General features: G+C 39.9%; 1 protein-coding gene across 9 annotated transcripts in view; it reads left to right on the forward strand.

Moving 5' to 3' along the window:
- syne2b (spectrin repeat containing, nuclear envelope 2b) overlaps positions 1-25,729 on the forward strand; it is a 127,343-nt gene that overhangs the window by 71,188 nt on the left and 30,426 nt on the right. For 7 of the 9 annotated variants that reach the window (XM_053232639.1, XM_053232643.1, XM_053232646.1 and 4 more), the window contains 23 exons: positions 2,834-2,998; positions 8,119-8,274; positions 9,337-9,456; positions 10,504-10,607; positions 11,244-11,373; positions 11,496-11,612; positions 11,700-11,837; positions 12,508-12,708; positions 13,711-13,812; positions 14,115-14,234; positions 16,396-16,596; positions 16,959-17,132; positions 18,121-18,252; positions 18,480-18,700; positions 18,839-18,959; positions 20,310-20,840; positions 21,507-21,656; positions 21,954-22,121; positions 22,255-22,410; positions 22,504-22,650; positions 23,234-23,404; positions 23,659-23,792; positions 23,925-24,129. In XM_053232639.1, the coding sequence (XP_053088614.1) occupies positions 2,834-2,998; positions 8,119-8,274; positions 9,337-9,456; positions 10,504-10,607; positions 11,244-11,373; positions 11,496-11,612; positions 11,700-11,837; positions 12,508-12,708; positions 13,711-13,812; positions 14,115-14,234; positions 16,396-16,596; positions 16,959-17,132; positions 18,121-18,252; positions 18,480-18,700; positions 18,839-18,959; positions 20,310-20,840; positions 21,507-21,656; positions 21,954-22,121; positions 22,255-22,410; positions 22,504-22,650; positions 23,234-23,404; positions 23,659-23,792; positions 23,925-24,129 (3,864 nt within the window). The remainder of the gene's footprint in view (positions 1-2,833; positions 2,999-8,118; positions 8,275-9,336; positions 9,457-10,503; positions 10,608-11,243; positions 11,374-11,495; positions 11,613-11,699; positions 11,838-12,507; positions 12,709-13,710; positions 13,813-14,114; positions 14,235-16,395; positions 16,597-16,958; positions 17,133-18,120; positions 18,253-18,479; positions 18,701-18,838; positions 18,960-20,309; positions 20,841-21,506; positions 21,657-21,953; positions 22,122-22,254; positions 22,411-22,503; positions 22,651-23,233; positions 23,405-23,658; positions 23,793-23,924; positions 24,130-25,729) is intronic. The other 2 variants (XM_053232641.1, XM_053232644.1) reach the window with 2 other exon arrangements.

A 25,729-nucleotide genomic window follows, 5' to 3' on the forward strand; every position in this document is an offset into this window, starting at 1 on the left:
CCCATGCTCGGGGGAGGAGCAGCGGACAAGACAGACAATGTTTAAAAATACTCCGTAATCAAATCGAATAAATTTAAGCAAACAGGCAAAGTGTAAGAGTAGACAGTGTGTCTGTAATGTACAGAACCGTTTCTGGTGAAAGATATATTACAAAGATTGGTAAAAGGAAAGGAGGATTATGGAGTGAAGGATATCTGTACACCAGAAATATGTGGGAAACAAAAAAAAAAGGCTCCCTTTTTCAATGCCTAAAGTTTTTAGCCAAGTTTCAGAGTGTTTTTTGAGATGCATTTGGGCTGGAAACTTTGCTGAAACCCTGGTTATTGCCGTTATCGCGAACACAGTTGAACAAAGATACATCTGAAGCTGCTAGACTGTATGCTGGATGACTGTATGTTGTCAGCTCTCAACTAGATAGTTGCCTGTGGCTTAAGTCAAGTGTGATAGCCTCTCAACTTCAGTTTGATTGAGGCTATGTTGTTATTAGCGTTCTAATCTATGGTCTTGAGCCACTGCTGACAGTGAGGAACGCAAGTCTGCGAGTTTAGGGGTATAATCAGCATGTGCTATGGTGTGACATGGACGTCACTTTATCAGTGTCATTGTACAGGGGACGTGTAAGGGTGTAGTCATGAATTAATTTCAAGGCAGGGGGGGAGGTATAATCATTTATGATCTGTTCAATTATGTTGGCAAATGCAATGCACACGTGCATTTTACAGCAGCAGGAGTGGCGATGGTATTCAGAATTTGCCTGTCTGTCTACTGTCAAACACTTTATAACATCTCCACTGAAAATGTAAGGCTGTAGTCAAGACCGCTATTGTCAAGTCCAGGACCTGGACTACGAGAGATCAAGTCCGAGGTTTAAGGAGTCCACAATGGGAACAAATGAGTCAAGCTCGAGACTGAAAACCATCAAATCCTTTTCGAGGCCCAGCTTTAACTTAGACTAGTTGGCTTTATTTGTGCATTTTGCCAGCAATTAGGCTGTTTTCTAAAAGGACAACATACTTCCTGTCAAACTCTGTGTGCAAAAAGAAAGGACAAAACCGGCATTATTTTTGAGCTCTCAGTTTAAGACCAAGACCATATTTAACAATGATTAAAATAAAAAGGGAAAACATTATTATTACACCTTGTAAAACCAATAAAATGTGATGTTTATGGTGGTTAAATACAAAGGAATCATGTTAATGACTTTGTTTACCTTCACTGAACATCATTATAATACAGCTACTACCCAAAACATGTTATTTGACACATTAATAATTACATGCGCTGTATGTGTGTTATGTTAAACACCCACGAATAAGCATTTGGAAGCATTGTGAAATATTTTACGTGGGCTCAAACCAGGATCACCTCCTTGGGGTCATGATACAGCATGGGCATGACCTCTCAGGCATCTTCATAAGCTCAAGATACAGCACATGCGCCAATTTATTGGGGTGAGGCTTCAGTTATGCCCTTGTGTCTGAAATATCTCATAGCGGCACCATTGTAAATGTCAGTAACCTTTTCATCATTATGGCTGTGTCTTCTATTTTAGTCATCTAAACACCCTGGAGCTTCTGAGAAGGTACAAAGGAGTAAAAAGTGAAACCTTGTGTGTATCGGGATGATTTTTACAAGCCTGAACCAATGCTAAGAGTATCATCTCTTTATTACAACACGATAAAGACATTCAAAATATACATACCATTAGCATCATGCTATCGTCGTGTAGATTTTGATGCAAACTCTTAAAATATCTTAATTTAGCTTAATTTTTAGAGAATCAAAATCAGGCGAGCAAACGTTATTTTTACATTTATATTTATAGTCTGTCTGATGGAGTACTTAAGCAGTTTACCTAACCACATTTTCCACCCTGAGCATGAACCCTTTTTAAATTAATTTCTCTGGAGTGAATGTAAGTAAAGACTCATGACCGGGAATGTCATTTGTGCTCCAGTGAATTACCAATAATTTTATTAATTGTTAACTGTCATTTCCCTGCAGCGTTGGTTTTGGAACTAATCCCATAGACTCCTCAAGTTAAAACATTAGAGCCTTAGTTTCTGAATCAACACACATTCTAATGGATCTAATTCATATAACTTATCATAAAACTGTATATGATGTGAAAAATGTATGTAGTATGAAAGTATGAAGTACCATGGTGTAATTCTGGGTTGTTGTAAAATTCTCTGAGGATGTTGGCAAACTGGAGAAGTGAAAACTTTTCGCACACACAATAGACTTTTTTATTTGCCCAGGGTTACGTGTGTGTGTGTGTGTGTGTGTGTGTATGTGTATGTGCGTAATTTTTTTCTCTTCCTTGTCAGTCGAGCTGGCTGACTGTGAAACCGACCGGCACTTTCAGGAAGTAATTTTAGCCACAGGTGGGCGGGGCAAGCTAAGGGAAAAAAGAGAGATAGCATGAGTGAAAGAGTCAAAACATGAGAGAGAGGGAGAACGAGAGAGCTGTAAGGACAGTGTGTGTGTGTGTGTGTGTGTGTGTATATGTGTGTGTGTGTGTTTATATGTCAGTCAATGAGGACCGATTAGGAAGACCGTCATTGACTGTGAGGACCAGAGAGACAGACACCAGACTAGCCTTGAGATAACGTGTGTGTTTGTTAAACTTAGCTCAAACTCTAGGAGCAAGAATGAAGCAGTATTTCTGGACCTCTTAGGGTCAATAGACACACCCAGTGGTTTAGACATAAATACGCACACACACGTCAGCTACTTGTGTGTCTTGCCTCGCCTCTATCTATCTTTCTGCTCGTTCTTCGTGTTCTCTCTGCCTCTTTCTGCTCATTACCTGTCGTGTTTCTCTCTCTAGGCTGCAGGTGAACCCTGGCACTTGGGGAAAACTCCTCCCCTGGACGGATCGCTCCATTCCTGCCATGAGCGAGCCACACAGATGGAGCTCTGGCTGGAAAAGGCCCAGCTGAGTCTGCACAGCGACGTGCAGCAGAGTGTAGAGGAACAGCTGCGCACCTGCCAGGTGAGCACCGACACGCCTGTACACAGACACACACACACTTGTGTATATAGCGCATACAGGTTTTAGGAAAACTTCAACTTGTTAAAGTGTGTTCAGTGTGTTGTGGCGTTTAACACTAGTGCCTCGGGCCAGCTCCTTACACATTTCTTACACATTTCACATTGTGTGTGTGTGTGTGGGTGGGTTTAGGTTTTTGCATATATGAAATATAGACACACCTCTAAATCCTGCAGATTTTAGAGATAATGTCAAAGAAAAGAAGATATTGCAATTTTAAAAAAAATTCAGCTTGATAATTAGAATTGGGGCTGAGCATTTTAGCGTTTCAGAACCGCGACCCAGTGACCTGAGGAGCCGCGATCCAATGACAAGAGGACAAAAAAAGGGATGTAAATATGTTTCTATACTTACTTGGTAGTAAGAAAGTGCACAAAAGCAAATGTTTGTCTCTGGGGTTGTGCTCTCAAGAGGGTGTCTTTTATTCCTTGTGTTACAAGACCTTTAATTGTTCCTTTGAGGGTTTGTTTATATCCCTGGGGACAAGAAGTGTTTCTCCCTGACAGATTTTAATTTTTTCTTCATAAAGCGACCTGAAATCATATTAATAATAGAATTCATATTGAGTCTAATGTCAAAAAGCTAAAAAAAAAATCATCATAGTGCTTACCAATAAAATCTGAAGTAGTTATAATGTGGAAGTATGAGCTCACAGTCTGTAAACAGGTGTGTGTGTGTGTGTGTGTGTGTGTGTGTGATATTCGTGATGGCTGTTTGATCAGATTCGGATGTGTTGACACAGAGTTATTAGTGCAAACTGAGTTTCATTAATGCACAGTCGGTAAATAGATTCGGCTTTGGACTTGCAGGTTATAATATGTTAAAGTCTCCATTCTGGCTGGTCAGAAGATGGTGATTAATTTTCTATAAAATATACAGTTCAGATAGTAGTTCCAGCTGCAAGTCAAAACACAGGTTTATATTAGCACGCATGTTTTAATTCGTTATCGTTTCTGTTATCGTTTCATAATGTAAGAGTTAATTCAATACAATAAGGCTTAATTCAGTACTGTAAGGGTTAATTCAGCACTGTAAATGTTAATTCGATACTGTAAGACTTACTTCAGTACTTTAAGGGTTAATTCAGTGCTGTAAGAGTTAACTCGGCACTGTAAGGGTTAATTCAGTACTGCAAGAGTGTGTGTAATCTGCTTTAGCGTTTTAGATTGCGGATAAAGATCCAGTGACACAAGTAAGGGTTAATTCAGTACTGTAAGGGTTAATTCAGTACTTTAAGTGTTAATTCGATACTGTAAGACTTACTTCAGTACTTTAAGGGTTAATTCAGTGCCGTAAGAGTTAACTTGGAACTGTAAGGGTTAATTCAGTACTGCAAGAGTGTGTGTAATCTGCTTTAGCGTTTTAGATTGCGGATAAAGATCCAGTGACACAAGTAAGTGTTAATTCAGCACTGTAAGACTTAATTCGGTACTTTAAGGGTTAATTCAGTGCTGTAAGAGTTAATTGAACACTAGAGGTTTCCTGAATGGATGAAGACGTAATGGACTCGCTATTGTGGATTTGCTGTTTGTCTTCGGGGTGCAGCATTGACACGTCTCTGCCTCTCTTTCTCACCTCACACACACAATACATACATCACACACACGCACACACGCACACACGCACACACAGAATCAGTAGCTGTGAAGAAATGAGCAAGTCAGTGCATTGAGAAACTCCCTGTAGTGTGAAGGAAACAGACACTTCCTCTGTCCTCTTACAATCACCACCACATTAATGTAGTGAGTGTGTAGCCACATGTTTAGTTTGTAGTCGCATGTGGAGTATATAGCTTCTGAATCGAAACTCATAATCTCAGATTTATCGGTGAGTAAAAGCTGGTTTTGCGTTACAAGATGTCTCGTTACGTGATGGGAGAATATGACACTCTCTAATTGTGTAATACGAGTCCTCCTTAAGCAACGATGGGAAGAATGCTAACGCCCTTTAAGACTTATTATTGTTTGTATTTAAAATGTATTGAGTATGGCATTTGTGTGTGTGTGTGTGTGTTTATATCTGTGCTCTGCAACATCAATCTGAATAAATAGTGTACTTCAAAATGGCTTAACAATAGGCCTGACATATTTCAAGTGTATTTCTGATTTCATTTACTTCTGACAGTAGAGTGTTTACATTTTGTAAATAAGTTAAAGCTCTAACCAAGACAACTAAATGTGTAGTTTTGTTCATTTATAAAGTTGTTTTTTTTTTATTTAGTAAAAATCTGTCAATTAATTGTTGAGTATAGTATGAGCGATTTGTTTTTTAATATATTATAAAGTGTGCTTAAAATTACTGTACTTTTTTTAAGAAGTTATTTACCTATTATTATCACAAATGAAGTGTGAATAGTATACGTTAACGTGGGTCATTTTTTATCACTTAAAAAGTACACTATAAATACAATGTGCTTAAAAATATACTAACATACAGTATATACCTTTTTTCAGAAGTGCCCAGATGTTCTTGTGTATTACACTATGCACTATATGGTCATTGCGTGTGTGTGTGTGTGTGTGTGTGCGGCAACAGCAGAGGGTAACACACACACACGTTCGCTAAGCATAGCCTCCTGTGCAGTTGGCAGGATATAATAGCTGTGAAGTTGCATTGGGCATCTCATTGGGCAGCATTTTATAACAGAAATGAAAAGACTTTCTGTAAGTTGTTCTGGATGAGTCATAAATGTAAATGTAAAAAGAGACCTTTGATAGACTTCCATGTTCATGACTTCCATGTGCGTGCGTTTGTGTGTGCATGTGTGTGTGTGCGTGCATGCCCTTGTATATTACGCTATAGACATTCACTTACAGCTCCAGACAGCATCTAGTGCAGATTCACCTTTACCTGTGTGTGTGGGTGTGTGTGTGTGGGTGTGTGTGTGTGCGTGTGTGTGTGTGTATGTATCTTTGTGTATTACACTATACACGCTATACACATTGTGTGTCTTGTATATTATACTGTAGACATTGTGTGTGTGTGTCCTTATTACACCTTATTAGTATATTACACCATAGACATTCACTTACAGTATTATTGCACTTCTCCTGTTCATGTGTGTGTGTCTTTGTATATTACATTATAGACATTCACTTACAGCACTGCTGTGGCTTCACCTTCACTTACTTGTGTGTGTTTGCCCTTGCATAGTACACTATACGCACACTCAGAGTATGAGAGAGCATCTACTGCAGCTTCACCTCTGTGTGTGTGTTTGTGCGTGTGTGTATATATATATATATTACACTGGCTCCCAGTCTACATTACACTGGCTCCCAGTAAGATTCCGCATCGATTTTAAAATATTACTCCTAACCTATAAAGCATTAAATGGTCTCGCTCCGCAGTATTTAAGCGATATGTTAGTACCTTACGTTCCGCCGCGCCTACTTCGCTCTAAGGATGCAGGCTGTCTATCAGTACCACGCGTCGCCAAAACCACGGCAGGGGGCAGAGCTTTCTCTTACCAAGCCCCAAAATTATGGAATAGCCTCCCAGTTAATGTACGTGAAGCAGACACAGTCTCAGTGTTTAAGTCGAGGTTGAAGACTTATTTATTTAACCTAGCATTTAGCGACTAGTGTTTTTATCAAAGGAGTAGATCTGGGGGACTCGTGGATGTTGAGTTTTATCTCCACACGGTGACTGTGAGTGTACCTAACCACTTTCCTTCTCCTTCTGCCGAGCTACACTCCTGAGCTGCCGGTGATCCAGACCCCCCCCCCCCCCCCCCCCTTCACTCTGGACCTGTCCACCGGCAATGCTTCACACTGCCACGAAAACGCTTCAGCTGTTTTCCATGGACTACACCAACACACATTGTGCTCACACACACGCACACTACAGTGTAAACCCATATGAGGATGGGTTCTCTGTTGAGCCTGGTTCCTCTCAAGGTTTCTTCCTATCACCATCTCAGGGAGTTTTTCCTTGCCACCGTCGCCCTGCTTGCTCATCAGAGACGGCACACACACACACTTCACTTTACTTTTGTTTGTGTAAAGCTGCTTTGAGACAATGACCTTTGTAAAAAGCGCTATACAAATAAAAATGAATTGAATTGAATTGAATATATATATATATATATATATATATATATATATATATATATATATATATATATGTATATATGTATATATATGTATATATGTGTGTCCTTGTATATTGTGTGTATGTGTGACCATGTATTTAGCCTTTTGTAAGGACATAAAAGTCCTCATAATGATAGCGGACTGTCACAGTCGTATATATATATATAAATCTTGCAACTTTTATTAGAATTTTTCTCTTTACTGAGGTTAGAGCTAGGAGTAGGCTTAGGTATAGTGTTAATTAGCTACAATAATCATTGTGTCAGTGGAAGATAGAAAAATTAGTTTTTGTATGTGTGTGTGTGTGTGTGTGTGTGTGTGTGTGTGTGTGTGTGTGTGTAATCCGACACCTGCATTAAAGTTTTAGATCGGGGATAAAGATCCAGGTGACCTGGGTTATGATGGCCTAAAAGCCAACAGAGTGCACTGAGAATGCTTTTATACATTCAGTTCACTGAGTAAGAAAGTGAGACTTTGCTGACATTTCACATTCACACACACACACACACACACACACACACACACACACAGACACACACACACACACACACACAAGAGGTGCGTGCCATACGTGACTCTGTATAAATCATTTCGGTCCTCAGAATGGACTCTGACCTTTCCCTCCTTTCCGTTCAGCTATAACTGAAAAGAAGAGTGCTTTTTTTTCTCTTTAACTGTAATTTTTTTAACACTTGATCTGTAAAACTTCACTTAGTTGCCTTAAAGCTGTGCTATGAGACATAATTCAGGTGTAAAAAGGTTGATTTGACCTTTATTTTATGGTAGAATGTGTTGTGTGTGTGTTTGCGCACAGAAAGTGAATGTAAGCAGCTCAGGTTAGAATGCAGAATAAATTTGCATATGCAAATTAGGTAAACTGAGGTAAGCCTTCCATTTATCTGTCTGTGTGTGTGTGTGTGTGTGTGTGTGTGTGTGTGTGTGTGTGTGTGTGTGTGTGTGTGTGTCCAGGAGATGTTTATGGAGATTGAGCAGAAGGTGGCCAGTGTGTCTGCACCAGGCCATGATGAAGAGGAGCAGAAAGCCCTCAGTGCCAAACTGCAGCTCCTGAAAAACAAGCTAGTGACCTTTCAGCTCTTGCTGCAGGAGAGACACAGCGAGGAGAAGGTGTGCACACACACACACTCGCAGAAACACACACACACGCACACACACACACACACGCACATTCTACTAAAACACACAGCAGATTGTAATGACAGATCATTAGCAGGCTAAATGTCTCTCACTTTACTACATCAACAGCTGTCCAGTAGAAAACTGCTGACTGTGTGTGTGTGTGTGTGTGTGTGTGTGTGTGTGTGTGTGCGCGCATGAGTGATTTAGCTCATCCCTTCATGACCCTATCTGTTAATTATGCATAATAATATGTGGTGGTCTAAGCAGTGTGTATCATACATATAGGGCCTGAAGCACTCGGGGGCATGCTGTTACAGGAAAGGAATCAGCTACAGCGTGATGTGATGAAGCAAAGTTATTGTTACAACCACAAAGTTGATTATTTTCCTATAACAGCGTGTCCCCAAGTATTTTATCCCTCTTATACCATAACAATTTGGCAACAGTTACAATTTCTGATAATTAAAGAATGACTTATTAACTTTTTAATCCATTTATAGTTGCACTTAAAGTGGTGGAACATCGACAGACAAGTAGTTCCCATTCTCACTTACGTTGTAGCTGTTACAAACAGTCATTCTCTCATCAGCCTCTCTTTTTTCTCTGTCTTGAATTTAATAAGACAAATGCAGCTTGTCATGTTACTGAGAAACCTGCAAAAAGTGTAAACTCCTCTGTCCTGATGATGTTGGAAAACTTAAAGTTACAGCTTTACCTCTGACTGTTACAAAGCACTGACACTGGAGACTCCTTCCATAAACCTTAAATAAACATCTCCTCACAGAAAACTTTATCATATCAAAGATTATACATTTTTCTTTGTAAAATAAGATCCATATCTGTATATTGATGTGGATCATTCACTGTACAAGTGCCTGTGTTAGTCGTTACTATGCAAACGATAACATATTAGAACGAGTGTATTCTTATAATGCTATCGGAGCTGCTGTTATAGAAAATTAAAATAGCAAAAACATCTGACCTGTCAGAATTGAGAATTCAACAGCGTTATGTAGTAATGGATTTTAAGGTTATACCTGTGGATTGCAGGTGTGTGCTGAGAGAGAGCGCCCCCTGCAGGCTCGGCTAAAGCGCAGCACCAGTGTGCAAGAGATGCTGAGCCCAAAGAGGGCCAAACTCTTCAGACAGAGCAGCCTGCAACAGCAGAGGGTAACACACACACACACACACACACACTTTCTCTAAGCATAGCCTTCTGTGCAGTTGGCACGATACAGTAGCTATGAAGTTGCATCCACTCTCACTGGGTAGCATTTTATAATGGAAATGAAAAGACTGATAAGCCATAAATGTAAATGTAAAAAGAGACTTTTGATAGACAAAGGTTTGTGACTCCCTTGAACGTCGTCAAATATAGCTTTCACCACGTCACAGCTTGTAGTGCACCATGTACGTGGCTTTTGTTTATTTATCATCACTAATTTATTTCCTGGTTTACCCAGTGATGGATCCAGAAATCGTAATCGTAGTGATGACGTTTTTCTAGTATTGTTTGCTGAATAATATAACTAGCTCACAACACAACCTCTCAGCTTATGTAACTAGGCTAAATAGCAAGATAGCTGCATAAGCAAACTACATAAACTGTGAGATTTGTTAAGGTTCCATCTATTATCCTAGTGTGTTCCTGAATTTGTCCCTTAAGGTTTTTTAATGTTATGTTGAAAAAGAGAATTACCTTTTCGGAAAAGATTCCATGTAGAACTCTATTAGAAGGCTCAAACCTTTATTCTCCTTGATAATCTTGAGGAATGCTTTTTTTAAAGCAATTTTAAAAGTAAATGTTGGCTAGTTAGGATAGTTTGGGTTTACTTGGTACTTCTGGAGTGACATTTTGGTCAGTCATGGCACTCTGGTCCAGAATTCTAGGATTGTCTACTTTGAGAAGGATATACTTATACAAAATCAGGGACATCAGAAGGGAACTACTTTTCAAATACATAGAAATTATTTCCAAGAAATAATATCCAAAAATATGTTTTACCTGCACTCTTAGGGGGAAAAAAGGGTTCTTTAAGAGATCTGGTTAATGATCTAAAGAGGAAATGTTCGTGAAAGGGAAATAATCTGTCATTACATCTGTTCTTACATAGAACACCAAAAGGTGCAAAATAAAGAGAACCCTTTAGAGTTTTTGATTTAGCTATCTGTGTGTGTGTGTGTGTGTGTGTGTGTGTGTGTGTGTGTGTATTTTAGGAGTTAGAGAAGGGTCTAATCGAGCAGAGAGATCTGATGAAGGTCATTGCAGCACGGGGAAGCAGAGTCAGACTGCAAAGTCAAACTGCAGAGGAACACACGCGGTAACACACACACACACACACACACACACACACACTCACACACACTCACACACACACACTTCCCCTTCTGGAGTTACACATCCTCTTCCACACATGCACACTCACACACACACACACACATCACACATAAACACACCAACAAGGCACAATTTCACCGAGTTTCCAGAACCTTTCGAGGAACTAAAGAGTTCTACAACTGTCAGGAATGAGTTGATAACAAGTTCCTGTTATTTAAAAGTAAATATGACATTTCGGTGTGTTGTGGAAGCGAAATAGTGCATGAAACATGGAAGGTGTTAGAAGTTCTTTATAAGATGTAAGTGGCAAAGTGTAACATTCTGCAACATTTCTGATGCACAGTACAGCAAGTTCTTTCCTCAGTAGTTCCTCCTGCACAGAAAAGTACCTTCTTTGGAGCAGGAGCTAGAAGCTTTCCTGTAACTACAGCTCAGAAAATAAGTCAACCCTGGATCTTCCATTTGTAATGCACCTAATGTTCCTGAGATCCAGAAAAAAAAAGGTTCCTGTGAAGGTTCCTTCCATGATGAACCACGAAGGAAAATCAGCCCTGGTTCATCCGGTGAATACGTGCCTATGGTTTATGAGTTTTTGAACATTTCTGAACGTTTTCTTCAGGCTCGTTGTACCTGCAGCAGAGGTGACAGTGGAGGCGCAGAGACAGGAAGGGGCGGAGTCAGTGCACAGGAAGTGGACTCACCTCCACAGGAGACTCAGCCAAAAAGCAGAAGAGCAGCAGGAAGAGGAGGTTCCTGCACAACTAAACTTATATTAATAGCAAATTTATGCTTTAATTGATTGTCAGATTGTAAGTGTGTGTGTGTGTGTGTGTGTGTGTGTGTGTGTGTGTGTGTTTGCGTGTGTTTGCAGATATCTCATCCACCTGCGTGTGTATGGAGCAGCGCTGATGGAGCTGCATGCCTACAGGAGCTCCAGTCCCACATCATACATCTGCGAGAGCTGGGACACACGGCAGCATCAGCACCTGTAAGTATCTTACACTCCTGATCACATGATCACACACACACACTCATGCTAACTCTCTCTCTCTCTCTCTCTCTCTCTCCTTTGCAGGATGTGCAGGTGGTGGATGAGGGTTTGTTTGAGGTGCTGAGTGGAATCACACTCTCTCTCTCCTCTCTCTTTCACACACTTGTCTCTCAGTCAGGAGCCACACACACCGACACACACACCCAGCTGCTGCAGCTACAGGTACACAACCATCCATTCATCCATTAATCAACTCATCCATCCATCAACTCTTTGAGCTATCGTTCCTATTGATTCTTCCATCCATCCATCCATCCATCCATCCGTTCATATCAGATTCATATCAGATTAACAGTAACATCCGTCCATCTATCCATCATTCCTATTGATCCATCCATCCATCATCCCTGTTGATCCGTCCATCCATCCATCCATCCATCATTCCTATTGATCCATCCATCCATCCATCCATCCATCATTCCTACTGATCAATCCATCCATCATCCCTGTTGATCCATCCATCCATCCATTATTCCTATTGATCCATCCATCCCTCCAGCCCCCCTCCATCCATCCACCCATCTATCCATCCATCTACCATCAATCCATCCATTCATTCATCCATTAATTCCTATTACATTCATATCAGATTTATGGTAGCTATCCATCCATCCATCCATCAATACTGATGTGTCTCTCCACTCATTCATCCATCACAAACCATCTAACAATCCATTTAACATTCCTACTGATGCATCCATCCATCACCCATTTTGATGCATCCATCTATCCATACATCCATCCATCTCTCATTTCTATTGATTTATCCATCCACCCACTAAATCCAGTAGATTAACCCTTTCCCCACTTCCTGTCTGTGTGTGATTGGTAGAGTCTGTCTGCAGAGCTCAGCTCTTTGAGTGCTGAGTTAACCTCTCAGGGGTCAGAGGTCATCAGGTCATTAGTGTCTGTGGCTCCTGCAGCCGGTGTGTGTGTGGATCTGCTGCAGGATCGTGTGTGTGAGCTCCAGAACGTTCTCTCAGAGAAACAGAAGCAGCTGCAGAAACAGCTGGATCACACTCTGCAGAAACAGGTCAGAGAGAGAACACACAAAGCACTGTGTACATTTATACACACACACACACACACACACACACACACACACACACACATACCATATTTATACAAAATTGCATCATCTCAGTCAATTTTTTTTTTCCATTTGTCACTAACAAGAGTGATATTAATATATATAAGGAATAAAACACTCTGTGTCATGCTGATGTAGGAAAATAACCAATGACAGGGAGTGTCATGAAGCGGAGTTAGTTTTACCAAACCCAAGTTGATTATTTTCCTGTAACAACACGTAGTTAAATGTTTTATTTCCCTTATACCACAGCAATTTACCAATAATTACATTTTTATTTATCTATTACAGAACAACACATCACTCTTTTTATCCATTTATAGTTACATTTAATGTTGTGGAACATCTGTGAAATAAGTTAGTATTTCCTGATATTTCTTACTTTCTCTTTCCTGAAGTGAAGAAGACGAAAAAACCCAGCTTGACATGTTACCGAGAAACCGCAAAGACTTTCCCTTGTTGAAAAACTTAGAGTTACAGCATTTACCTCTGACACTGGAGACTCCTTCCACAAATGTTAAACAAATATCTCCTTACTGAAAACTTCACCATATCGACGATTACACATTTTTTAAAAATCTGTTTATGTTACTATAGACACGATAACGTATTAGAACAAGCGCATTAATATAAACCTGAGATCTGATGCTGTACTACTGTGAGAGCTGCTGTTACTGAAACTTCTGACCAATCAGATTTGAGCACTCAGTAGCACTGTGGTATAAACACGTTTAGCACTCTTTTGCTTCGTGCTAAATGAAGACAGCGGGAATGTGTCAGCATTTTGTCATCCTCCGCCGACAACTCAAACATCTCACTCTCTCCCAAGTGTCGAACACGCTTGCAGTTTTTACACAACGTCAAAACACAGTACATGAGCTATTACGCTACGATTTTACATTTTGATGATTTCTCTTATAATCTTTCTGTGTGTGTTTCTCACAGAGCAGGATTAAACACATGCATGTTGCCTTGCTTGCTAACACCTCAACCCTGAAAACACTGACTAATGACGATTCACGCTGTGATCCTCAGGTACAGCTACAGGTAAACACTTAAATAATTTCCAGTCCTGCTTCTTTTTTTTTTTTTTTTTTTTAATTGTTGGGATGACGTGTATATCGTCCACATGGTAAGCTCATAATGAGTTGTTGTTGTTTGTTCATCAAAAAATCCATTTTCTTTGAATATACAACTTGTAAAAAATTATTAATTTTAGGGAGTTAAAATGTGTACGCACATGTACACCATACACTGTACGCTAAAGGTCTGAACTTAGGACTCATCATGACTTTTGATTTGCGGTCTCTGACCTCTGACCCTTTTTGTTTCCATGGTTTCCTGGGTAGGCTGTTGCCGGGTTACAGCAGGAGCTTCAGCAGCGAGAGAGAGAGCTGGCCGAGCTGAGAGACGAAACAGAGAGACAGGGACGAGTAACAGGGTTAACGCTGGACATCACCACGCTGGAGGTGTGTGTGAATGTGTAAATGTGTGTGTGTATATAGAGTGTGTTTGAGGCTGTGTATGGTGGTGTGTGTGTGTGTGTGTGTAGAGTGTGTTGGAGACTGTATGGAGGTATGTGTGTGTAGAATGTGTTGGACAGTGTGTACGGCGGGGTGTGTGTGTGTGTGTGTGAGACTGTCTCTGTGTGTGTAGAGTGTGTTGGACAGTGTGTATGGTGGTGTGTGTGTGTGTGTGTGTGTGTATAGAGTGTGTTGGAGACTGTATGGTGGTATGTGTGTGTAGAATGTGTTGGACAGAGTGTACGGCAGGGTGTGTGTGTGTGTGTGAGACTGTCTCTATGTGTGTAGAGTGTGTTGGACAGTGTGTCCGGTGGTGTGTGTGTGTAACTATCTCTGTGTGTGTGTGTGTGTGTGTGTGTGTGTAGAGTGTGTTGGACAGTGTATACAGCGATGTGTGTGTGTAACTATCTCTGTGTGTGTGTATGTGTGTGTGTAGAGTGTGTTGGACAGTGTATACAGCGGTGTGTGTGTAACTATCTCTGTGTGTGTGTGTGTGTAGAGTGTGTTGGACAATGTGTACGGTGGTGTGTGTGTAACTGTGTGTGTGTGTGTGTGTAGAGTGTGTTGGACAGTGTGTACAGCGGTGTGTGTGTAACTATCTCTGTGTGTGTGTATGTGTGTGTGTAGAGTGTGTTGGACAGTGTGTACAGCGGTGTGTGTGTAACTATCTCTGTGTGTGTGTGTGTGTGTGTGTGTAGAGTGTGTTGGACAGTGTGTACAGCGGTGTGTGTGTGTAACTATCTCTGTGTGTGTGTGTGTGTGTGTGTAGAGTGTGTTGGACTGTGTACAGTGGTGTGTGTGTAACTATCTCTGTGTGTGTGTGTGTGTGTGTGTGTGTGTGTAGAGTGTGTTGGACAGTGTGTACAGCGGTGTGTGTGTGTAACTATCTCTGTGTGTGTGTGTGCGTGTGTGTGTGTGTAGAGTGTGTTGGACAGTGTGTACAGCGGTGTGTGTGTAACTGTCTCTGTGTGTGTGTGCGTGTGTGTGTGTAGAGTGTGTTGGACAGTGTGTACAGCGGTGTGTGTGTAACTATCTCTGTGTGTGTGTGTGTGTGTGTAGAGTGTGTTGGACAGTGTGTACAGCGGTGTGTGTGTAACTATCTCTGTGTGTGTGTGTGTGTGTGTGTGTGTGTGTGTGTGTAGAGTGTGTTGGACAGTGTGTACAGCGGTGTGTGTGTAACTATCTCTGTGTGTGTGTGTGTGTGTGTATGTGTAGAGTGTGTTGGACAGTGTGTACAGCGGTGTGTGTGTGTAACTATCTCTGTGTGTGTGTGTGTGTGTGTGTAGAGTGTGTTGGACAGTGTGTACAGCGGTGTGTGTGTAACTATCTGTGTGTGTGTGTGTGTGTGTAGAGTGTGTTGGACAGTGTGTACAGCGGTGTGTGTGTAACTATCTGTGTGTGTGTGTGTGTGTAGAGTGTGTTGGACAATGTGTACAGCGGTGTGTGTGTAACTATCTCTGTGTGTGTGTGTGTGTGTGTAGAGTGTGTTGGACAATGTGTACAGCGGTGTGTGTGTAACTATCTCTGTGTGTGTGTGTGTGTAGTGTGTTGGACAATGTGTCCAGCGGTGTGTGTGTAACTGTCTCTGTGTGTGTGTGTGTGTGTGTGTGTGTAGAGTGTGTTGGACAACGTGTACAGCGGTGTGTGTGTAACTATCTGTGTGTGTGTGTGTGTGTGTGTGTGTGTGTAGTGTGTTGGACAGTGTGTACAGAGGTGTGTGTGTAACTATCTGTGTGTGTTTGTATGTGTGTGTGTAGAGTGTGTTGGACAGTGTGTACGGTGGTGTGTGTGTAACTATCTGTGTGTGTGTGTGTGTGTGTGTAGAGTGTGTTGGACAGTGTGTACAGCGGTGTGTGTGTAACTATCTGTGTGTGTGTGTGTGTGTGTGTGTGTGTGTAGAGTGTGTTGGACAGTGTGTACAGCGGTGTGTGTGTAACTGTCTCTGTGTGTGTGTCTGTGTGGGGTGTGTGTGTGTGTAGAGTTTGTTGGACAGTGTGTACAGCGGTGTGTGTGTAACTATCTGTGTGTGTGTGTGTGTGTGTGTGTAGAGTGTGTTGGACAGTGTGTACGGTGGTGTGTGTGTAACTATCTGTGTGTGTGTGTGTAGAGTGTGTTGGACAGTGTGTACGGTGGTGTGTATCAGCATGCTGCTGATCTGCAGTGCAGTGTGGAGCAGCAGCAGCAGTGTGAGCGCGTACTGAAAGACCTGCAGGACCAGCTGGAGCTCGGCAAACAGAGACTCACATACACCACACAACTGGAGCCACACACCACGGAACAGCTACACACACTTCTCAACACACACACGGTGAGGCAACTAATGGCAGAAACACACATTAATGGGTAAGATTAAAGAGACGATGGATGGATGGATGGATGGATGGATGGATAATCACTGGATTATATACACATGCAACCCCAAGTAATTAGATAGATAGACAGACAGACAGACAGACAGACAGATAGATAGATAGATAGATAGATAGATAGATAGATAGATAGATAGACAGACAGGTGTGCAGAGCAGTTATTACAAATGCCAGAGCAAAAACAGGAAACATTGACCATATAAGGGAAGTAAAGGACAGGACAGATGGTGTATATAATATAATGTTCAGTAGGACAGGGTCAGAGTGGATATGACTATTATTATAATAATCATTTTTGCAGAAGTTCTTCTTGTCTCTGGACTCTCACGTGCAAGCTCTGCAGCGTCTGACCGCCCGGATGCCCGGAGGCGCCCTCTGTAGGTGGGACACGGCGGTGGCAGAGGTAGAGGGTCAGGTGGATGAACTTCAGTGTCAGGCTCGGAAGACTGGAACTGCTTTGCAGATGACACTGCAGGTTGGAACTCAATGCAGAGCGCTGACTCAGTGCAAATAAAAACGGCACATTCCTGAGTTGTTTTATCAAAATACATCTGTAACATCATTTCCCAAAGTTCTTTATTCCTCTTATACTGCAGTGATCTGCCAATGATTACAAATTTTTATTTATTAAAAAACAACGTCATACTTTCTTTACAGTAAGGCTGGGCAATATGCCGATATTTTATATCGATACTGTGATAAATTACAATAATATCACAATAATCTTTTCTGTGATATTGTGGATATCGTGATATCTTTATTATTAAATTTTAAAGTTGTGAATATTTTGTACTTAATCTTTAAAATGGTAAAATATAAAAATTTTATGGCTGTTCAGTGATAAGTATATTTGTTTTCTATAAATAAAAATGATATTTTTAATATATAACAAAAATAAATACATTTTTGCAGATATTAAATAAGTATCATCAAATATTTTTTAATGCAACACATTGTGAAACATACAGTGTATTGTAGAAATGGCTTTGAGAATTGTGATATAATTTTTTTTGTCATATCGCTCCATCGCTAGTTTATAGTTATATTTAATGTTGCTAAGCGCCCACGAAACAAGTTAGTGCCTGTTCTCACTTACGTTATAGCAGCTGTAAACCGTCATTCCCTCACCAGCCTCTGTTTTTTTTCTTCTTTCCTGTGTCGGAAAACTCAAAGTTACAGTTTTATCTCTGAATGTTACAAAGCGCTGACACTGGAGACTCCTTCCACAAATGTTAAATAAATTATATTAATACATATATACATTTTTAAAATTTATTTATGTGGAGCATAAAATTCATAGCATTTGATACCATAAAAATTTAATATAAACCTGTGATTTGCAGCTGCACTACTGTCAGAGTGCAGAGATGCACTTAAAGAAAATTAATCAACACCTTCTTATCAGTCAGAACTGAGAATTCAACCACACTGTGGTGTAAGTGTTAACAATGCGTATGTTTAAGGTGTGGACTCAGTGGGAGGAGAGTCAGTCCTGGTTGGAGAAACTGCTCCAAGGTCTGGAGCATCAGCTTCCCAGCATGCACTCGGAGGAGCAAACAGAGGAGGCGCTACGGAGGAGTCTCTCTACCTATGAAGTATGACGAGTTTAAAAGTGTAACGATAACACTTCCACTGTAATTATTACATAAATATAATAACTCACAGTGTATTCATTATGCATGCTGTGCGTCACAATATCAGTGGAGTAACAGCCTCATACGATACGCAGTGTTTATTATTATAGTGTTTATTTGTAATTTTAAAGTACAAATTACATATGACATAAAAATAGTCCCATTTTTAAAAACATTTCCTCTATCAGACTTTGCAGGCGACTCTGGAGGCGAATGCTGCACAGATCGGTCTGGTGTTAGATCAGGCCAGCAGACTGCGGAAAGTGGGCGTGTCCGGTCGCTCGATGGATGGTCTTGTGTGCAGAGTGGGCGTGGCTACTCTGAGGCTAAAACAGCGTTTAGCCGCTCTTCAAAGGAAAATGGAAAACGGACGAGGCTCCGCACAGCACCTGATAAAACTCTGGAAGAGGTAAAAATGGACAAATGTCTTAAATGTTGTAAATAATAATTTTAACATTATAATAAAAAATTTAAGTGAATGAGAGGTAAAACTGAAAGAGTGGATGAAGAGAATGAGTAAGAGACTGTTTTTTTTTTTCCCCCACAGTTATCATCGTGACTCCACAGCGATGACGGAGTGGATGAACAAAGCCAGAGAACGACTGAACAGCTGGAAAGGTCACGTGACCTCCTCTAGACAAGCCATCTCCAACTTCAACGAGTTTATCGTGAGTTCACACAATCAACCAATCATGTATTAAATATCTTAATGACATGAAAGATGCACATTTGCTTCTGTTAGCTGTTACTTTCGCTTAGACCTGACATTATCTAGGTGAACTTTGACCTGTAATATCATGATTGTACTTGTGAGCCAATCAAAAACAAGTGGGTGGAGCTCTGGTCAGTTAAAAAAAAAAAAATTAAAGTGCTACCTTTTTTACATTTTTACGTTAGAATATACAGAACAGGTGCATGAAGAAATACAAATACATATATAATTATATATAAAAAAAAGCATAAAAGGGGGGCTAGGGTTTTTCCTATAAATCATATTCTTCTATAAAGGACAAAAGATTTATTGCATTTTTCTTTTTCATCACTTTGAGGGCTTTTGTATAAGAAATAAACTCATAATAAAATGCACAAAATGTTGGTTTAACCTTCAAGTACTTAGATTTGTGTATATAATATTTTCCCAGCAGAAGTACATTATCAACAAGGAAGGAAAGTGCTGCTTATTATTTGCCTCATTGTTTTCTTTCTGTTGCATGGTGCACATCTGGATAAAAAAATAGCTGCCTTGTGTACTGACACTTTCAGAAAAATAGCTGTTTCATCCACAGGCATGTGCGAAAAGATTAGCCAATCAGCCATCTCGTCCACCAACATACTCGAAATGTGCACCAATATGGCCGTCTCTAACACCAGCATAAGCAGAAAAATTTGCCGTCTCCTCCACTGACTGCAAGGATTTTCTTGTTAGCAGTGTTGTTGGATCTGTGTAATTTAATCAAAATCATAATAGTTTGTGATAATTGAGGAAATAAAAACAGTGTATGTTTTTATCAACACTTCTTATATCTTTCTCTCTATCTTTTATCATCCCTTACTTTTTTTAAAATAGTATATTTATTGGATTTTCACCAGTTAACCACCACCAACAACAAAAAGAACATTCATTCATTGGTAAATAGAGATAACGGTATTAAAGGTAAGAAGAGGGAGGAAAAAAAGACAGCTCATTTCAGTTTTTAAAACACAAAATGCAGTTTTTGTGAAAATGAAAATACAAAAGCATACGTCACACTAGCATAAGTGCTGGTATACATGGTCCCAATCATTGAAATCCATGCAACATAATACCTGAGACATCAGGATCCAAGTAGTTTAAAAGTGGCTCCCATACTTTATAAAAATAATCAGTTTTGGAGAGAGAAATACATGTAAATATTCCAGTGGTACTAACTCCATTAATACTTTTTGCAAGCCTTTCACTTGCAAACACTCACCAGGACCGTCTTATGTTAATAATTTCTATTCCACTGAGTTATTGATCTTGTTCTTGTCATTGTCAGGAGCTGTGTAAAGAGCTGGAGGTAAAATCAGCACTGAAGGCTTCAGTGATCAGCGCCGGCACTGAGATCCTGCATATTAACGAGAGAGAACACACAAACACACACACACCATCAACCGGTTCCACTCATCATAACTCACAGTCAGAAGAGAACGCCACCTGCAAAGATATTTCTTCAGTTAAGGATGATCCCAGTCTCGAAGATAAGGAAGAAGATTCCTCAATCAATAAAGCTCTCACTCCTGAAAGCACTCACTCAGACATATGTAATGAAGGAGACGATAATGTCCAGGACGAGTCTCTTGTCGAAAGGACACTGTTTGAAGCCAGCAGCTCCTCTGACGTTCCTCCGGATGGAAATGCTTCCACGAAGATGTCAGAAGATGCCACGACCAGCAGCGGCACCGATGTGGTCCAGGTGATTGCGCTGTCTCCTGTTCTGCTCTCACTGAAAGATCACCTGACTGAGGTGGAGCATAGCTGGGTGGAGCTGGACGCCGACATCACTGCAGTACAACAGAAGCTACATCAGGTAAAAAAAAAAAAAAAAGTGTTTTACTCAGATCACAACAACAACAACATTGTCTGCCATATATCTCTGAATTTCCCTTCGGGGATTAATAAAGTTTATCTTATTTTATCTTATCTTATCTTATCTCCTTCCAAACATCGGAATATGGTTTTATTTATTAATCCCATTTCTCAAAACATCGTAAACGTCACTAACGTGCGTAACGCACCTGCTGTCACTTCCACCCTGATCCGATTCTGACCCTTTTTGTTTTCCACAATGTGCCACTACACCCTGGATTTAAAATATACAAATCTAAACTTTTATGCCTTTATTATAATTTTAAAGTGACACTTTGTAGTTGAATTAAATCAGATTGAAATTGTATTCCTCTCTTATCTCTTTTTATATTTCTGTAACTCTCCACTGATCGTCCTTTTTTTCTGTTTGACATTCTTTCTTTTTCTGGAGGTTTGTGATTCTCCTTCCCATCTTTCCTGTTTATTGTCTTTTCTGCCTGTTTTCATCTCTTTGTCTTTTTTTTCTGTTATCCTCTTTTTTCTTTATCTTTCTTTTATTCCCTCCTTTTTCTCTGTCTCTGTAGCTCTGTATTAATATAAATTTGTCTCTCTCCATATTTTACTGTGATTGGTTTCTCTCTTTCTCTTTCTCTCTCTCTCTCTCTAGCGTGTGGTGGAGAGTGTGTGTCCTCAGTCCTTGCTCTCGGAGGTGTGTAAGTGGATCAGTGGAGCTGAAGGATGCCTGCAGGATGCAGAGAAAAATGTTCCGTCCTCAAACACAGCAGTACAGCTCTCGCGCCAACTCAACACTTACAAGGTACAGACATTCACATTCACACACTGGCATTTTTATCACTCAGGCTGAAGTGTGTGTAAGGCTTCTTAATCTAATATTCTTTACAACATATGATCAAACTACACACATCACCAGGAATAAAGTTAACAGTAAATAATGAAGACTTTAACTGTTAAACGTCCGCTTAACATGAATTACACTCATATCACAGCGGTGTTGAATTCTGGATTCTGATTAATTCATTTCGTAATACCTTATTGTTTCTATAGTGACAAGTAATCTGTGTGTGTGTGTGTGTGTGTGTGTGTGTGTGTGTAGGAGCTGAAACGAGCACAGGTGTGTGTGCAGATGTCAGTGGACTTCCTGAACCAGACGCTGCTGAAACACACCGAGCCGAACTTCAGATACAAACACACAGCATTTGCGGAACAGCTCGGGGAGGTGAACCTGCGCTGGATCACGCTGCAAACACACCTTTACACACAGGTAAGCACACGCACACACACACACACACACACACGCACACACTTCTCCTCGTACACACTGACACAAGTACACACGTAAAGATATGAGAGCGTGAAACCCATCAGTTTTAGCATCCTTGGCATATTTCTCGCAGACGCAGTACGTTGAGCAGCAGCTAAGCATCTGCACAGACCGAGACGGCAAACTGCGACTCCTACGTGCCTGGGTCAAAGGTCGCGAGACGTGGATGCGATTGGCTGAGAGGCCTGTCAGTCACAGTGCAGCAGAGACGCACCTGAAAGAGTGCGAGGTCAGAGCATAATTACGGATTTTCTGATCCTTTGCTGTGGCCTGCGTGTTCTTCTGTGTTATATATTCATATCTTCCATTTTCTCTTTCTCAGGAATTGGAGGAGGAGCTAAAAGCTAAGTCTGCTAAGCTGAATGAGATGAGGAAGAGGAGGCCGAGCGATGATGAAGAACACACAGAGGCAGGCTTCATCAGTCACATTAACACCATCTCCCAGGCATTAACTGAATTACCTGAACAGGTACACACATTACACTACATTACCGTATAATAACTATTACAGCACTGCGTTATTAAATTCTGATTAACTGTTTCTAGCTGCTCTAACGTAAATAACAGGGACTAACTTGTATCGTGGACGTCCCACAACATGAAATGTAACAATAAAGGGATAAAAAGTATGAAGTCATTTTTTAATAAATAAAAAATTTTAGTAGTTGTTGTCAAACTGCTGTGGTTTAAGAGGAATAAAACACTTGAGAACGTGCTGTTATAAGAAAATAGTCAACTTCAGGGTCGTAACAGTAAACTCTGCTTTATCACACTGCCTTGTCGCTGATTATTTTCCTCTAACAGCACAACACAGTGTGTTTTCTTCCTTACCTATTGTTATTATTATTATTATTATTATTATTATTATTATTATTACTGATCAGTGTAACTGATCTTGTATGGAATAGTTTTTTTTCTATTTCATTTATTTTCATTTTTTCTATATTTTTCTTTATTGTATTCACTACTTTTTATTACTTAAGGACTTTTTTATTTATGAAGTATTTATTAATTTATATAATTAATTAGTTAATGTTTTTTTTCTCCTACAGAACGGCGCTCTGAAGCAAACTCTGCATCACGCATGCGAGGCGTGGTCTGCGTTCGAAAGTGGGCGGAGTCAAGTTGCTCATCGCACCCTGGGAATATGTCAATCCCTTGAACATTGTCACGCCCCTCACACCTCCTTCACAGCGCTCCAAAAGCGCATCGATAAACTACAGGTACTTAATTTACAATAAAATGGCCCCTGACTTTCTTTCCAAACATCAGTGTGCAAATTATGTTTCAATTCCCTTCATTTTGAAATTTAAGTTTTACTGTAAGTTTAGATGATTCCAGTTCATAAGCACAAAAGCAGTAAAATTTTACGATCACTTTCAGTACGTTAAGATTTATAAATGATTGTGTTACGCATTGTTGTACTTTCATTGTAAATGTATAATATGAGTCTACTTTGTGTATTTATTTTTCTCAGGCATTGCAATCCGAAGCTGAGGAAGTGGACAAAAAGTGGGAGGAGCTTAACCACACATTCTCCAGTCTTATTGGTTGGATCCATACAGGCACCTCGTACTTATTATCTGAAGAGCTGGAGAAGGAGAAATTACGGTCAGTCTGATGTCATTGATTTCCTGCAAAAAAAAACTGAACACTAAACCAAAGAAAGATGATGCTCATACTGTGTGTGTGTATGTGTGTGTGTGTGTGTGTGTGTGTGTGTGTGTATATACTGTTATCCAGGTGGTCTGAGGTGAAGCAAGATCTTACACACACCTCAGTGAGGTTACAAGCTCTGCTGCAGGCGTGGAAACAATACTCGGATTTGTCGTCTTCCTGCTCAGAGAAGCTACAGCAGGAGAAGGAGCGACTCTGTGACGTCTCGAAGACGGCGTCCGAGCACAACAACGACACGGAAACACTCGCAACCTGTATACAGCGTTTACACGTGAGTTCAGTCCAGACGTGACAAGAAAGAATAGTGACCTTGTTGCTTTTGTGTTGCACTTGAGTAAGGGAAGCTACTGTGGAAGATACATAACTATATGAAAACATTTTATGTAACCATTAAAATCGGGATGGATTAAAGACTCGGCTAATCTGAATTAAATTTCTGTCTGATCAAATCTGATTAATAATCTGTTAAATAGACGAATAAGTTCCATGTGAATTGCGATGAGAAAAAGCAAAGGGAGTATTGAATCACGCGTGAGACTGAACCATGAGCAGTGTACACACTCTTATCATTCATACACAAAACATATTGTAAATTATTCCCTTTTTGACTGAGATGGTCCAAACTATTTAAAATTTGCACAACTTCCTGTAAATGTGATGCCAAATGTGTGACAATTTCACCGAGATTATCGTTTTCTACCCTTCAACCAGATTACGTCCTCCATCAGAAACGTTGCCAATATTCCACAGATATCTTAAAGCGGATTATTTTCGATTTTTGTTCCACAAAAGAACAGCAACAGGCGTAAAAATAAATACACAGAATGGTATGAAGAAGCGAGACTGGGGCTGAATTCTTTCTAGCACAGCTAGCACTTTTTTTTTTCTTTTAATTGATAATTTATATTTCAATCTTAATTTTCTTTATGAATTTTCAATATTTCTTCTTAAATGAAAAGTAAGCACGTTCCTAATACTTAAAAACTAAAAAAAAAAACTACAAAACCCAAAAAACTAATAACAGAAAGTGATGATGGCAGCACATTTTTGTCGTGATTAGCGCATTGTTACCATGACAACCATATTGATTTAAAACATATATTTAATTTATTTAAATAAAAAATGCATGTATGTGCATTTTTCTTTATTAATTCTCATAATTGTAAACATTTAATTTTTTTTAATGAAAAGTAAATATACTTTTCGCTTATTGTGGTCAGGTGAGACACAGACTTACACTGTTACCATAGCAACCTTAATTTTTTTTTAGACTTTTTAAATTGAAAATGCCTTTTTAATAATTTTCTTTGTTATTATTTAAAAATGATTTTAAACATTTATTTTTAAGAGAAAAGTAAACATTTTCCTAATATTTTTTTATTTGTTTTTAGGGAACGATATTTTTTTGTGGTCACGTGATACACACCTCGTTACCGGAACAACGCCGTGTTGGCTAATTAGCAAGCATATCTATCCAACTTTAGTAGAAAAATAAATATTAAATTCGTTTCTTAGTATTTGTCGTGACTGTGTCGATGATGGTTTGTGTTCCGCGTTGAAATATCTTCGACAGGTCGTGAATCTCCGTGTTTTTGCTCTCTAATTAAACTAATTTCTTTACTGACTCTCTGTCCTCCATTTTGAATTTTCCCGCTTCCGTGCGCGCGCTTCTGAACAATTTATTTTTTGGCCAGATTGTGGACGTTTCTCTTCTAAAAAGGGGCAAAAAACTAATTAAAACGCAGCGTTTTCATCTTAGTTCTACATATAAAACATGCGCTGGCTAATGAGGAAAAAACGGCAAGTGTGTAAGACAAGTAAGTCGACTGGAAAGTAAGCTAACATGCTAAGCTAATGCCTGCGCTGTACTC

This window comes from Pangasianodon hypophthalmus, chromosome 3 (assembly GCF_027358585.1).
Source record: "Pangasianodon hypophthalmus isolate fPanHyp1 chromosome 3, fPanHyp1.pri, whole genome shotgun sequence".
Classification (NCBI taxonomy): domain Eukaryota; kingdom Metazoa; phylum Chordata; class Actinopteri; order Siluriformes; family Pangasiidae; genus Pangasianodon; species Pangasianodon hypophthalmus.